Source organism: Bubalus kerabau, chromosome 12, assembly GCF_029407905.1.
Source record: "Bubalus kerabau isolate K-KA32 ecotype Philippines breed swamp buffalo chromosome 12, PCC_UOA_SB_1v2, whole genome shotgun sequence".
NCBI lineage: Eukaryota > Metazoa > Chordata > Mammalia > Artiodactyla > Bovidae > Bubalus > Bubalus kerabau.
In genome coordinates this window covers 62,208,582-62,221,765 of record NC_073635.1, presented here as the reverse complement: position 1 = coordinate 62,221,765, position 13,184 = coordinate 62,208,582, and the positions used below count along the sequence as shown (strand labels likewise).

At 34.5% G+C, this 13,184-nt stretch overlaps 1 protein-coding gene across 1 annotated transcript; it reads right to left on the bottom strand.

Annotated features, from left to right (window-relative positions):
• Window positions 1–11,957: 11,957 nt before the first annotated feature.
• On the bottom strand, window positions 11,958–12,545 carry LOC129624240 (mineralocorticoid receptor-like). The gene has a single exon (XM_055541902.1). It carries the CDS (start codon window positions 12,543–12,545, stop codon window positions 11,958–11,960), a length of 588 nt encoding a protein of 195 aa, XP_055397877.1.
• Window positions 12,546–13,184: the final 639 nt, after the last annotated feature.

Genomic DNA, 13,184 nt, shown 5'->3' with positions numbered 1-13,184 from the left:
AAGCGGTGACATTGGATATGAGTAATGGATTAGATGAGGCTGGTACACACATCCCATAATGTTTTGTGTAAGAAGTTATTCCTGAGGGCTTGTTTGTGGACTGTAGATTCAGAAAAGTGAATTAGACATACCATTATCATTTAGTTGCATTCTACTATGCTGCAGTTCTATTCATGATAATTAAAAAATCAGACAATTTTGAGTGTATTGCAATTCATCTTCTTTGCATCTGTTCTTTTCATCTTTACATTATTTTGGATAAAGTACTATCATACTTATACTACAGTTGTTACTCTAAGTTTTCTATTTAAGGGACAAATCATGTATTTAAAATCATGTATTTACACTGGTAAAGTATCTGCTTGCCAATGCAGGAAATGCAAGAGACATGAGTTTGATCCCTGGGTTGAGAAGATCCCCTGGAGTGGGAAATGGCAATCCATTCCAGCATTCTTGCCTGGAGAATTCCATGGACAAAGGAGCCTGGTGAGCTACAGTCCCTGGGTTTGCAAAGAATTGGACATGACTGAGCAACTGAGCACACACGTAGGACATTGTACTTAACGTTTAAGAGAAGATCAAATGAAATTATTTCCTTCTGTAGGTTTTATTTTTCTACTACTTTGTGATTAACTATAATATTTTATTTGATTCTCAGACTTTATCTGGTTTTATATATCCACTTTTGTTGAATGTTAAAATTCAACTAAAAAGAACCTCAGAAGTTTGTCAGCTGTTTTACACTTCGTGGTTAAACTGTATCATTTTAATTTTAATGAAGTTTAATGATTACTAAGATCTACAATCTTGTTGAGTCTAATTTGATAATACAATTATTTGTGTAATCTCACTATCATCCACATATTTTTTAAAAGTTATGACCTAATAAGGAAATTTCAAATGTGGTTTCATATTGGAAAATTAAGAAACCTATCATCAACATTGTCAAAAGTTAAGACACCTGTTGATAATATCTAGTGCTATTTGTACTTGAAATTCAGCAAGGTATAAGGCCTGGAAAATTTGAAGGGGAGGAACTTACTCAATACTCATTATTTTCTCAAAAATGTCATATTGTTTATTGTAATTTTAATAGATTCAATTAGATAAAATATAAGACAGTATTTAGAAGTTGGAGAACTCTTTTTAAAATTTAAATTTATTTTAATTGGAGGCTAATTACTTTACAATATTGTATTGGTTTTGCCATACATCAACATGAATCCACCATGGTTGTACACGTGCTCTCCATCCTGAACCCCTCTCCCACCTCCCTCCCCGTACCATCCCGCTGGGTCATCCCAGTGCACCAGCCCCAAGCATCCTGTATCCTACATCGAACCTGAACTGGCAATTCGTTTCTTATATGATATTATACATCTTTCAATGCCATTCTCCTAAATCATCCAACCCTTGCCATCTCCCAAAGTCCAAAAGACTGTTCTATATATCTGTGTCTCTTTTGCTGTCTTGTACACAGGGTTATCATTACCATCTTTCTAAATTCCACATATATGCATTAGTATACTGTATTGGTGTTTTTCTTTCTGGATTACTTCACTGTGTATAATAGGCTCCAGTTTTATCCACCTCATTAGAACTGATTCAAATGTATTCTTTTTAATGGCTGAGTAATACTCCATTGTGTATATGTACCACGGCTTTCTTATCCATTCATCTGCTGATGGACATCTAGGTTGCTTCCATGTCCTGGCTATTATAAACAGTGCTGCAGTGAACACTGGGGTACACGTGTCTCTTTCAATTCTGGTTTCCTCAGTGTGTATGCCCAGCAGTGGGATTGCTGGGTCATAAGGCAGGTCTATTTCCAGTTTTTTAAGGAATCTCCACACTGTTCTCCATAGTGACTGTACTAGTTTGCATTCCCACCAACATTGTAAGAGGGTTCCCTTTTCTCCACACCCTCTCCAGCATTTATTACTTGTAGACTTTTGGATCGCAGCCATTCTGACTGGCGTGAAATGGTACCTCATTGTGGTTTTGATTTGCATTTCTCTGATAATGAGTGATGTTGAGCATTTTTTCATGTGTTTGTTAGCCATCTGTATGTCTTCTTTGGAGAAATGTCTATTTAGTTCTTTGGCCCATTTTTTGATTGTGTCATTTATTTTTCTGGAATTGAGCTGCAGGAGTTGCTTGTATATTTTTGAGATTAGTTGTTTGTCAGTTGCTTCATTTGCTATTATTTTCTCCCATTCTGAAGGCTGTCTTTGGAGAATTCTTAATTTACCTTAATTGTCCTCCAGATTAGTAAGTGTAGTTATAGATCTGAAATTATCTACAGGAATCATGCAGCAGAACTTTGTCTAAGATGTGTAAACTAATCATATGGGATCAATAACTATAAGCAAGAATGGAGAATATTTTTAAGAGGAATAAAATGGTTTCAATTTTTAACATGCTAAATTCATTCCTCTGATAGATCTTTGATTTATTCTCTACATAGGTGTGGGATTGTTTCGTTCAAATCTTTGAGTATATAATTTAGAAAATGAAATATTTATTAACTTTTAATATGGAAATAACATAATCAAATGGACATCATAAGGTGTGTGTATTCAGTTACTCAGTTGTATCCGACTCTTTATGTCCCCATGGACTATATAGCCCACCAGGCTCCTCTGCCCATGGAATTTTCCAGATGAGAATTATAGGGTAGAGATTTCAAAAGTTTTGATTCTGTGTGTGTGTAGGGAAGGTTACCACTTTAATCTTCATTTTACATGACAGGAGAAAAAGCAAAAACGTACACAGCAGAATATAATGTAGTATAGGTGTCTGCACCACAAAAACAAAAATCCCCAAGATTTTAAATTATCTTTTAGGCAAGATTCAGTTATATTTTCTTGCTGTCTCCAGTGATGTTAGCACAAGTTATAAAATGTTTAATGGATGCACGTTATCAATGGATGCAAAAAAAACCTAGTATAGTTCTCTTACTGTTAAAAATTAACATGAACTAGGAGAAGGCAATGGCACCCCACTCCAGTACTCTTGCCTGGCAAATCCCATGGATGGAGGAGCCTGGTAGGCTGCAGTCAATGGGGTGGCTAAGAGTCGGACACGACTGAGCGACTTCACTTTCACTTTCATGCACTGGAGAAGGAAATGGCAACCCACTCCAGTGTTCTTGCCTGGAGAATCCCAGGGACGGAGCAGCCTGGTGGGCTGCCGTCTATGGGGTCACACAGAGTCGGATACGACTGAGGTAACTTAGCAGTAGCAGTAGCAGCAGGATGAGCCCGTAAAACTAGCAGCATACTTCATTTAACATTTCAGGCGAAAGATTGTTGCATACCAGCCTGAAAGTAACAAGACAATTCCTACTACTTTTTAAAGCTAGATGGATGACTACACCATGAGGATATGTGATAATATTCCTAACAAGCTTGCTTTAAAAAAGTGGCTGCACTTAGACCAATGCCAGCATTCTGACATCATAAAGCAAGAATCTATTTATAACACAAACTGATATAACCATTTTTCCATCCTTTTACATTGCAGTGAAGTAGCAATGGGTCAATTGGTTTTTACTCTGGTTACAGGAAAAACGGTGGGTCCCATACATATAACTAGAACAGCCTTTATCATTAAGTGCCACCAGCATAATTCTGCTAGAATGGAATTTTTTTAGGTAATTCTACATAATGGACATTAATCAACTTGATTGCTGCTGCTACTAAGTTGCTTCAGTCGTGTCCAAATCTGTGCGACCCCATGGACGGCAGTCTACCAGGCTCCTCCCTCCCTGGGATTCTCCAGGCAAGAACACTGGAGTGGGTTGCCATTTCCTTCTTCGAAGCATGAAAGTGAAAAGTGAAAGGGAAGTCGCTCAGTCGTGCCTGACTCTTAGCGACCCCATGGACTGCAGCCTACCAGGTTCATCCATCCATTGGATTTTCCAGGCAAGAGTACTGGAGTGGCTTGCCATTGCCTTCTCCGAACCAACTTAATTGGAGTATGATTAATTGAAAGGGATATTTGAGTCTGTCACATGCTTGTGACATGGCAGTCAACCCTTAATTCAAAGTATCAGGCTTCAAGTATTGAAAGGAATGATCAATATTTATAAATCTTTTATTTTTCTTAAATAATTTTTATTGAACTCTTTGAAAATATATGGAAATAAAGTACTTGAGGATATGCATTGAAAAATTTTACCTATTATGATGCATTGAAAATTCACATAAAAAAAAAAAGAAAATTCACATGGAATTTTGGGGCTAGTCAAATTTTGTAGAAGTGGGCAAATGATAAATTGGCATGAAAGATTTAATGAGCAAATAGTTCTGAAGCTATTTTGATTAGTCAACATATAATAAAATGTCTATTTATTTATTAAACTATAGACCACTTATTCTTTTCTTTTTAAATATTTTAGATCACCAAGAAAAATATTCATAATATAAAAATTTTCTTAATAACCTTAAGTAGATGTTTATTTTGCAAACTCCATTGAGACAACTCTTTTGGTGAGCTTATGTTTTCATTTCAGAGTTCATTGTCTGGGGTTCACTTTTTAATAATGATATCACTAATATAAAGCATAGCAAATTTTTCACTCCAGAAGAGGAAGAACCAGATGTGATATTTGATAAATGGAGAATGAAGGAAAATCTATATTGGTAGGTCAACAATATTATGAAAAATATATAGTTCCTGGATAAGGCAATTTTAAAATGGTATAAAATATCAATACATCTATGTATGCATTTATAATTGTCTGCATTAATGATCTACTTTATGAGAACTGAGCTTATAATTCAGAGGCCATTTTGTTTTTATTTAATACTACACAGCATTTATTTGATTTTCTTTCTCTATTAGAGGGATCAAACACAAGTTAAACTACCAAAATGAATATGCTGATTTTTTTTTCTACTTTTGCTTAAAGCGTCTTTACATCTACCTGGGTTCTTCAGTCAATCTTAATTATGTTTTTAGCCAAAAGAACTCCTGAAAAAAATTTCTGGCATTTTCATATCTCAGGGCTCAGTATTATAGGTAATAAACAAATTTTCTGAGGTTTTTCTTAAAAATGTTTCATGTAAGAATTATTCATAACTATTAAGGTTACATAAACTTACTTGTATACACTCTCATTGAATAGAGCTGTGCATTAACTATTTTCTTTGTTTTGAATTGCAGCTTTCTTACTCTGAGCCTGATATATATTCCCATTTAGAATTAGAGGATTCTTTCCTTTAGCTTTCAAGATTTTCCAAAATTTAAATAACCTTTACCAGAGGCAGAATTATTAAGAAGCGAATGAAGCTCAGAATTTATGGATTTGACTTATACGGGCTTTTTCAGGGGTATACGGAGGGATTTTAATCATATTTACTTACAGTCACAATGATTTTATAAAATTTAGAGATTTTCATAGTAATTGGTTAATATTTCTTTTTTCTGCTCCAATTTCTCCTTTTCATCTCCCTCCCATTTAAGTGGTTCGATTAAAATTATTGCCTCATTTCTATGAATTTCTACTTGGCCTATTACCTTAAAACAATCACTTTGAGTGTTTCTGTTGAAAAAATTAAAAGTCTCCATTTCCTATGTGTCTGTCTATATAAGAATTTATATTGATGCTCATTCTTATATACTTAGAAGAAAGGTTTTATTAGTGGATTACCATAAGCTCTTCAAGGTCATAATCTTTTAAATTTCAGACAGAATCAAAGGTTCCCTCTGAAAACTATTCTAATGATCATAATTTATAATTTCCAATGCTAACTGCTCTATAACAAAGTAAAATGATGAAAAGCAAAGACGCTCTAATTTCCTTTTTCTTTCTAATCTTCCAAAAGAAATAAAATTCCAGTTGTATAAACAGATGGTTGATCACCAGAGCAACCAGAGTCTGATAAGAATTTTTCAGAAGCTTGTCAGGATCACAGCCCACACACTTGTACTTAAAAAAAAAAAAAAAAAATTGATTTAAGATTTAACAGAATTTTACAAGAAATACTAGTGGGCTTTATGACAAAAATGAGAACACTTTTCCACTTTTATCCAATTTTCTACAATTGTAGAAATTAAGTATAATTAATTGTAGCATTAAATGCAATAAGGACATGATGGGAAACAAAACTAATTCTTTTAAACAGTGCAATGATGCACCCAATATTCTTTTAGTACTCATGAGTTATTTTCTATTACCTACTAAATTCAATAAATACCTAATGAATATCCTTTTTATATGCCACTAAGAACACAATAGATAAATAGATAAAAAAATATTATACAGGCTTTTCCTTCTAAAATGGAACAATCTAAGTAATAAGTTTATAAGTGTACTCAATTGCCAAAATAATATGACAAATGCTTTTGTTTCATTACATAGATGATTGGTGTATGAAAAGTGGTGATCAGAGCTATATTGTTGTTTTCTGTTGCTTTTAACATTGCTGTTAGTATTATTATAATAAATAAAAGGTGTTGGCTCAGTAACACGGGGAACACATTTTTCTCTGGAGTCAGTTTTCAATGTCTAGGTGGCTTGAATGAAGATGGTTGTGATGACTACTAGTTCTTAAGGGTGGGTGTTTTGAAAGTGGTCAGAAGAGTTGACTGGAAGACATATTTCCATAGAAAGTTCACTTTGGTTTTATCAATAGTTGTACTGTTTGGAAGTTTGTGGTGAATGTGTGTGTGTGTGTGTGTATTTGTGTGTGTATGTGTGTGTGTGTGTGTGTGTATGTATTTGTGTGTGTGTGTGCTTGTGTATTGAGGGAAGCCAGGGAGAGACAAGTTAAAGTCTTTTGAAGTCACTAGTAGATAGATACTTTGCACATTTTAGAATTAAGAAAAGTAAAATGGAGACTAGGAAGAATGGGAATATGTGCAAGGATGAGCAAAAAATCAAGTTTGTCCACAGAATGCGTTTAGGGCAGTAGAGGGAGAAGTTGGAATACTGTGAAGTGTCCTAAAATAGTCTCATAGACTTTACTGTTTTCTAGACTAGGGAACACCTGGAGCCCATTCATAATTAGAATCCACTCTTTAACGAGTCTTAGAAGGCAATGCCATTATATTGCAGAGAATGCCCCAGTGTGACATGTCAGATAGTTCTTTTTTTTTTTAATTGAATATAAATATTTTTTTTCATATTTATGGTAACTTTATTTTTTTAATTTAAGTTTATTTATTTTAATTAGAGGCTAATTGCTTTACAATATTGTATTGGTTTTCCCATACATCAACATGAACGTGTCAGAGAGTTCTAAAGAACATTTTCATGACCATTTACAGGCCATTAGTAATTTATCATGCACTATAATTCTTAGATTCTATGAAATCAAATTAGTTAATGCCAAATCTATTTCTTACAGACATCAATGATTTCAGTGTCCATTCATGTACCTAGGGCACTGTCATTTATCTAGAAGGTACTCTTTAAATAGACATTAAATGAATGATAGAGCAATCAAGTAATACATTCATACATGCATTAAGGAATGTGTTACATAGAGACTTAAGTAGGTAATGCAACATATAAGTAAAGTACCTTTTATGAGAAACAAAATTTCTTCTAAGGAAGAGTAGTCAAGAGTGGAAGAAAATAAATTAATATAAAAACAGAAAGTATTCAAATCCGCAGTCTAATTTTTGAAGTCAAAACAATTACTTATGTATTTTTTCCTGAACTAGTTAACTTACTGCTGCTAAGTCGCTTCAGTCGTGTCCGACTCTGTGCGACCCCATAGACAGCAGCCCACCAGGCTCCCTCGTCCCTGGGATTCTCCAGGCAAGAACACTGGAATGGCTTGCCATTTCCTTCTCCAATGCGTGAAGTGAGAAGTGAAAGTGAAGTCGCTCAGTCGTGTCCAACTCTGGGCGTCTCCATGGACTGCAGTCTACCAGGCTCCTCTGTCCATGGGAGTTTCCAGGCAAGAGTACTGGAGTGGGGTGCCATTGCCTTCTCCCAGTTAACTTACTAGTACATATAAAAAAAAAACCACATTTTGTAATTTGAATATTAGACACAATTGTAGTCTGTTATTTTATTTTGAAAGTATCTGTATATTTATACCTTGTCAATAGGAAATAGTATCTCAAAAGGAAAAAAGTAGATTAATATCTCTAAGAAAATTGAAAGATATAAAAGAATATACACATGTTTTAAAAATCATACAGCATTTTATAAGATTAATAATTACTTGGAATGTTAGGTAGCAAGTTAAATGATCTTGTATTCTTATAAATGGAAGTATAATTATATTTAACATTTGGAAAAATGATAAAAAACAATTCTGTCAGATGTAGTGCAAATTTTTAAAACAATTTTCAAAATGTCGTAAGCCTTTGATATAAATTAGTAGTGACTAAAGTATTGTTTAATTTTACACATCATTGAATATTTTTTCTATCATTTTAATCTGCTTTTATTATTTTGTTGTACTTTTCACCATCTTATATTTTATTTTTGTACTTATCATGTTTATTTGTTTATTTATCATATTTTACCATATAAAGTCCATGAAGCAACCTAGAAAACTTCTTGCCATGCAATAAATACTCAATAAATTGAGGTAAATAAATGAATGAATGTATAAATATAAGGAAAATTATTCTAAGTTGGGGCCTTTTCTCTCTCTCTGTGTGAAGTCTCTGTGGTGGCCAAATTGAAAACATAGCAATTGACAATCCTAAGTATATAAAAGGAGTGCTAAGTCTTATTCTTTGTCCATAATTAATATTCAATTTTTAAGTTTGAATGGATAAATGAATAAGTATGGGAGTAAACTAATTAACAAGTTAATTCAGATATCTGTTTCCATTAAATTGGATTGGGTGAAGTAGTTCCTATTAAAAGTGCTTCTAAACACAGTGAAATTAAACTTATTTAATATTATTGGCTTTAACAAAACAAAATAATTAGAAACTACTGGAATCTTTGACTTTATAGCAGTTTAATTAGGTAATGAAGCAAAACATTACAAATTAAATATTTTAAGAACACATTATCTTAAGATAGAAAAGAATATAATATTTCATTAAAAAAAAAAGCCTTTCTTTTTCCTTTCTTTAGTGATATAAACAAAGTTCCTAACACTTCATTTAGTTTGCATTTCACTGTTAAAAAGTAATACAGGAATTTCTATCTTTTGAAAGATAGAAATTTATCTATCTTATTATCTCAATTTATTATTTATTTATCTCAATAAATTTGAAGATAGTTAATTCATTAAAATTTCTTTCTATAAGTATCTTCTCACTCTATGCATTCACATTTGTGTAATCTTTGTTTTATTACAAAAGGAATAATTTTAATGTAGAAAATTATTTATTAAAGATTGTTGTAGATTATGTCCTCATCCTCATACTAAGAAGGTTTAACCTAATTTAAATCATTTATATATACATATATAATATATAGATCTGTATTAATATATGGCTAATTTAATTTTTGGAATAATGCTCTAAAATATTTTAGGGAAGGACAATCTAGCTTTATTTTTCTTTCAAATGTTTAACTAGAGTATCACTTTTTAAAAATTAATGTTTCAAAAAAAATTAATTTTTCCAATGAAGTTTTCCAATGATATTAGGAGATATTTTATTTGCACATTATTATGGATAATTCATATTTAGTGATGCATTTATATTTATATATATAAATATTATATATATTTATATATAGTTAATATATGCATATAGTGTATATAGTGATACATAAATAAATTTCAGGAACATTTCATATTTATTTATTGGTCTGTTTTTTTTAAACTGTGTGATAGACTACTTTTATTATCATGCTTAAAAGTAATAATAATAAAGAATTACTAAATAGAAATTTCACAGTAGTGTTAAGCACTAGGAGCTTTTGAAATGGACTAGGCTAGGCACCATTTTTGAGCATTGTTTTTACCTTTAATTCTCAAATAATTCCATGAAATAAATGCTTCTCACTTCTTGATTTTACAGAAGAGGGCATTAAGTTGGAGAGGTTAGGCAATTTTCATCAGGTCCTGGAATTTCTATATGCAGGAGCCAGCACATAAATCCAGGCATTGTGTCCTAAAGCCAGCTTATTTCACCACTATTTCATTTTTTTTCTTTAAAATTCTCCTTTATTCTTTTTTATCTGCTGTAGAAAAGCCAGTGTTATTTGCTCCTACTCGTTGAGGGCACTTTGGGATTTTCTACTTTATCACTCTCACAAACCATGCTATAATAAGCACTCTTGTTCATGCTTCTCTCACTTTCTGTCTCTCTTTTTAAAATCACATCTGTGATCTTTTTTTCCAGGCCAGGAAAAAAAAAAAAAAGGACTGATGATACAAAATGTTTGCAGATTTTATAATGATAGGTCCATAATGCAGGAAGGCTATCTTTGCCTCAAAACAATGTACTTGGAGACCATTAACGTGATAGTCTCTTCATATCAACAAGGGCCAGAAAGAACTTACTAGTGCTTCCCTGGTGGCTCAGCTGTAAAGAATTGTCTTTTAATACATGAGACGTGGGTTCGATCCTGGCTCAGGGAGATTCACTGGAGAAGGAAATGGCAACTCACCCCAGTATTCTTGCCTGAAAAATCCCTTGGACAAAGGAACCTGGCAGGGTACAGTCCAAAGGGTCACAAAGGAGTTGGACAAAAGTTAGTAAATAAACAGCAATAACAATGGGGTAATATGTTAGTAAGAAGAAAACACCTTCAATAGGTTAGTAAGAAAAAACACCTTCCTTCGGTTCAGCAGTGTGACTGGCACTCATTCATAACTTAGGTAGGAAGTCACCATGGGCCAGACCATATAGTGAACCTATTTAATACAGATGTGTAAGGTACGTATTAAAAGAGGTGTATTGAAATATTGGTCTCAGTTCTTCACTGCTCCATTGTAGCAGTGTTTCCAGCCATTTGTGTTCCCAGACTTTGGCATGGGGCTTGGCTTTATGATATACGTTAGCAAATTAGATGGTTTTAGACATCAAGTGAACAGAAAATTGCAGTGGCAATCCACTTGTTGCCATTGTTCTATACCTGTGCACTTGAGCTTGCCCTGAATTTTGGAAAAACTTGTGCCTAAGGTACCTACTGATTCAGGGGATGAAAGACATAGGACGGATGACTCATTCCATAGACCAGAGTGAAGACCAGTGGAGTATGGCTAAGATCAGCTGAATTCCAGTTGATCCAGACACTGCAGAATCGTATTTTGCATTTAGTTTGTCGCTTCTATTTATTCTCCTTCAATCTGGAAGAGTTCTTCGGTCTTCATCTATCTGCTTTTTATATGACTTTTTTTTTTAAAGAAAACTCTAATAGGCCAATATCACTGATGAACATAGATGCAAAAATCCTCAACAAAACTTTAGTAAACAGAATTCAGCAACACATCAAAAAGCTCATACACCATGATCAAGTTGGGTTTATTCCAGGGGTGCAAGGATTCTTCAATATATGCAAATCAATCAATGTTATACACAATATTAACAAACTGAAAGATAAAAACCATATGATAAACTTCAATATATGCAGAAAGAGACTTTGACAAAATTAAGCACCCATTTATGATTAAAACTCTTCCAAAAATGGGCATAGAAGGAACCTACCTCAACACAGTAAAGGCCATATATGACAAGCCCACAGCAAACATTATTCTCAATGTGAAACAGTGAAAGCATTTCCCCCAAGATCAGGAAGAAGACAAAGGTGTCCACTTTCACCACTACTAGGCGATAGCACCCCACCCCAGTACTCTTGCCTGGAAAATCCCATGGATGGAGGAGCCTGATAGGCTGCTGTCCATGGGGTCACTAGGAGTCGGACACGACTGAGTGACTTCACTTTCACTTTTCACTTTCCTGCATTGAAGAAGGAAATGGCAACCCACTCCAGTGCTCTTGCCTGGAGAATCCCAGGGATGACGGAGCCTGGTGGGCTGCCGTCCATGGGGTTGCACAGAGTCGGACACGACTGAAGCGGCTTAGCAGCAGCAGCAGCAGTCAACATAGTTCTGAAAATCGTCATGCATGGAGTCCAGAAGCTTGGTCAGTTGGTAGAACCTCTGCCAGCTCTGCCCAGAGTTGCTGGGACAGTTTGTTACCATCTTTCTCAGCTCCTTGATGTAATTTGTCCTCCTTTCTTCAAACGCAGCCTGGCTTTTGAGGCCATCCTTTGGAATTGTGCTCAGCAGCAGCAACACTTTCATTACAGTGTATTCCTCGAAGGTGAGCTTCAGCCGGACAAACTGAAGGCTGATCTGGTGCATCCCCTGGCAGAGCTCATACATGGCAGACTGGTGCATCTTCTCTTCATTAAAGACTAAGTCTGGTGCAAAATAGAGATACAGGGGGTCCGTATGTTTGTATGATCTCCAGCTCAAGGCAAATGACGACAGACACATCCAAGAATACTGGATGAGGGTTATTTGGTCCTCAAGAGGCAGGTTTTTGAATCCTGGAAGTACCTTCGCCCACTTCACAACTTGGATCACCTGCTTGCCAGCTAAGCGGTTGAGGGTGGAGAGCAGGTTTTCGGCTGTATCTGGTTTGGAGCCGTCTTTGGTCTTCATCTATCTGCTTTTTATATGACTTTTATAAGACCAGTGATATGGCAGCTGAACCTCTAAATAGTCTTCTAAATTTTTCATGTTCTATTAGTTCAAGAAGCTTCAAAAAAGCTATTCTAACTGAATTGTCCATCTTAACTCTTATTGGTTTTTCCACAATGCACAGTACATTTAAAATTCACAAAATATTTATTGAGTTCTTCTTGGGCTAGATATTTAAACAAAGCAGATAAACCCCCTTGTTTTACAGAACTTTGATCTGATTAAATAAATGACCACACATCTCAAGTGAAACAATTTCAGCAATAATAAAATTGTTCATAAATTAATTCTACCATTTCTGTCCAATTTCAAGTACCATATATTATAAAATAATAAGTTAGAGTTTAAAAAGTAGTATTACAAATCCCTTTCAGAAAACCAGTCTTTAAAATGCATCTTCTCCTCCGTTTCACTTCAGTACAAAGACTGACTGTGCTTAGTTGTTCAGTCCTGTCTTACTCTGTGACTCCATGGATTGCAGCCCGCCAGGCTTCTCTATCCATCAGGATTCTCTAGGCAAGAATACTGGGGTTGCCATGCCCTCCTCCAGGGGATCTTTCTAACCCAGGAATCAAACCCAGGTCTCCCGCATTGCAGGCA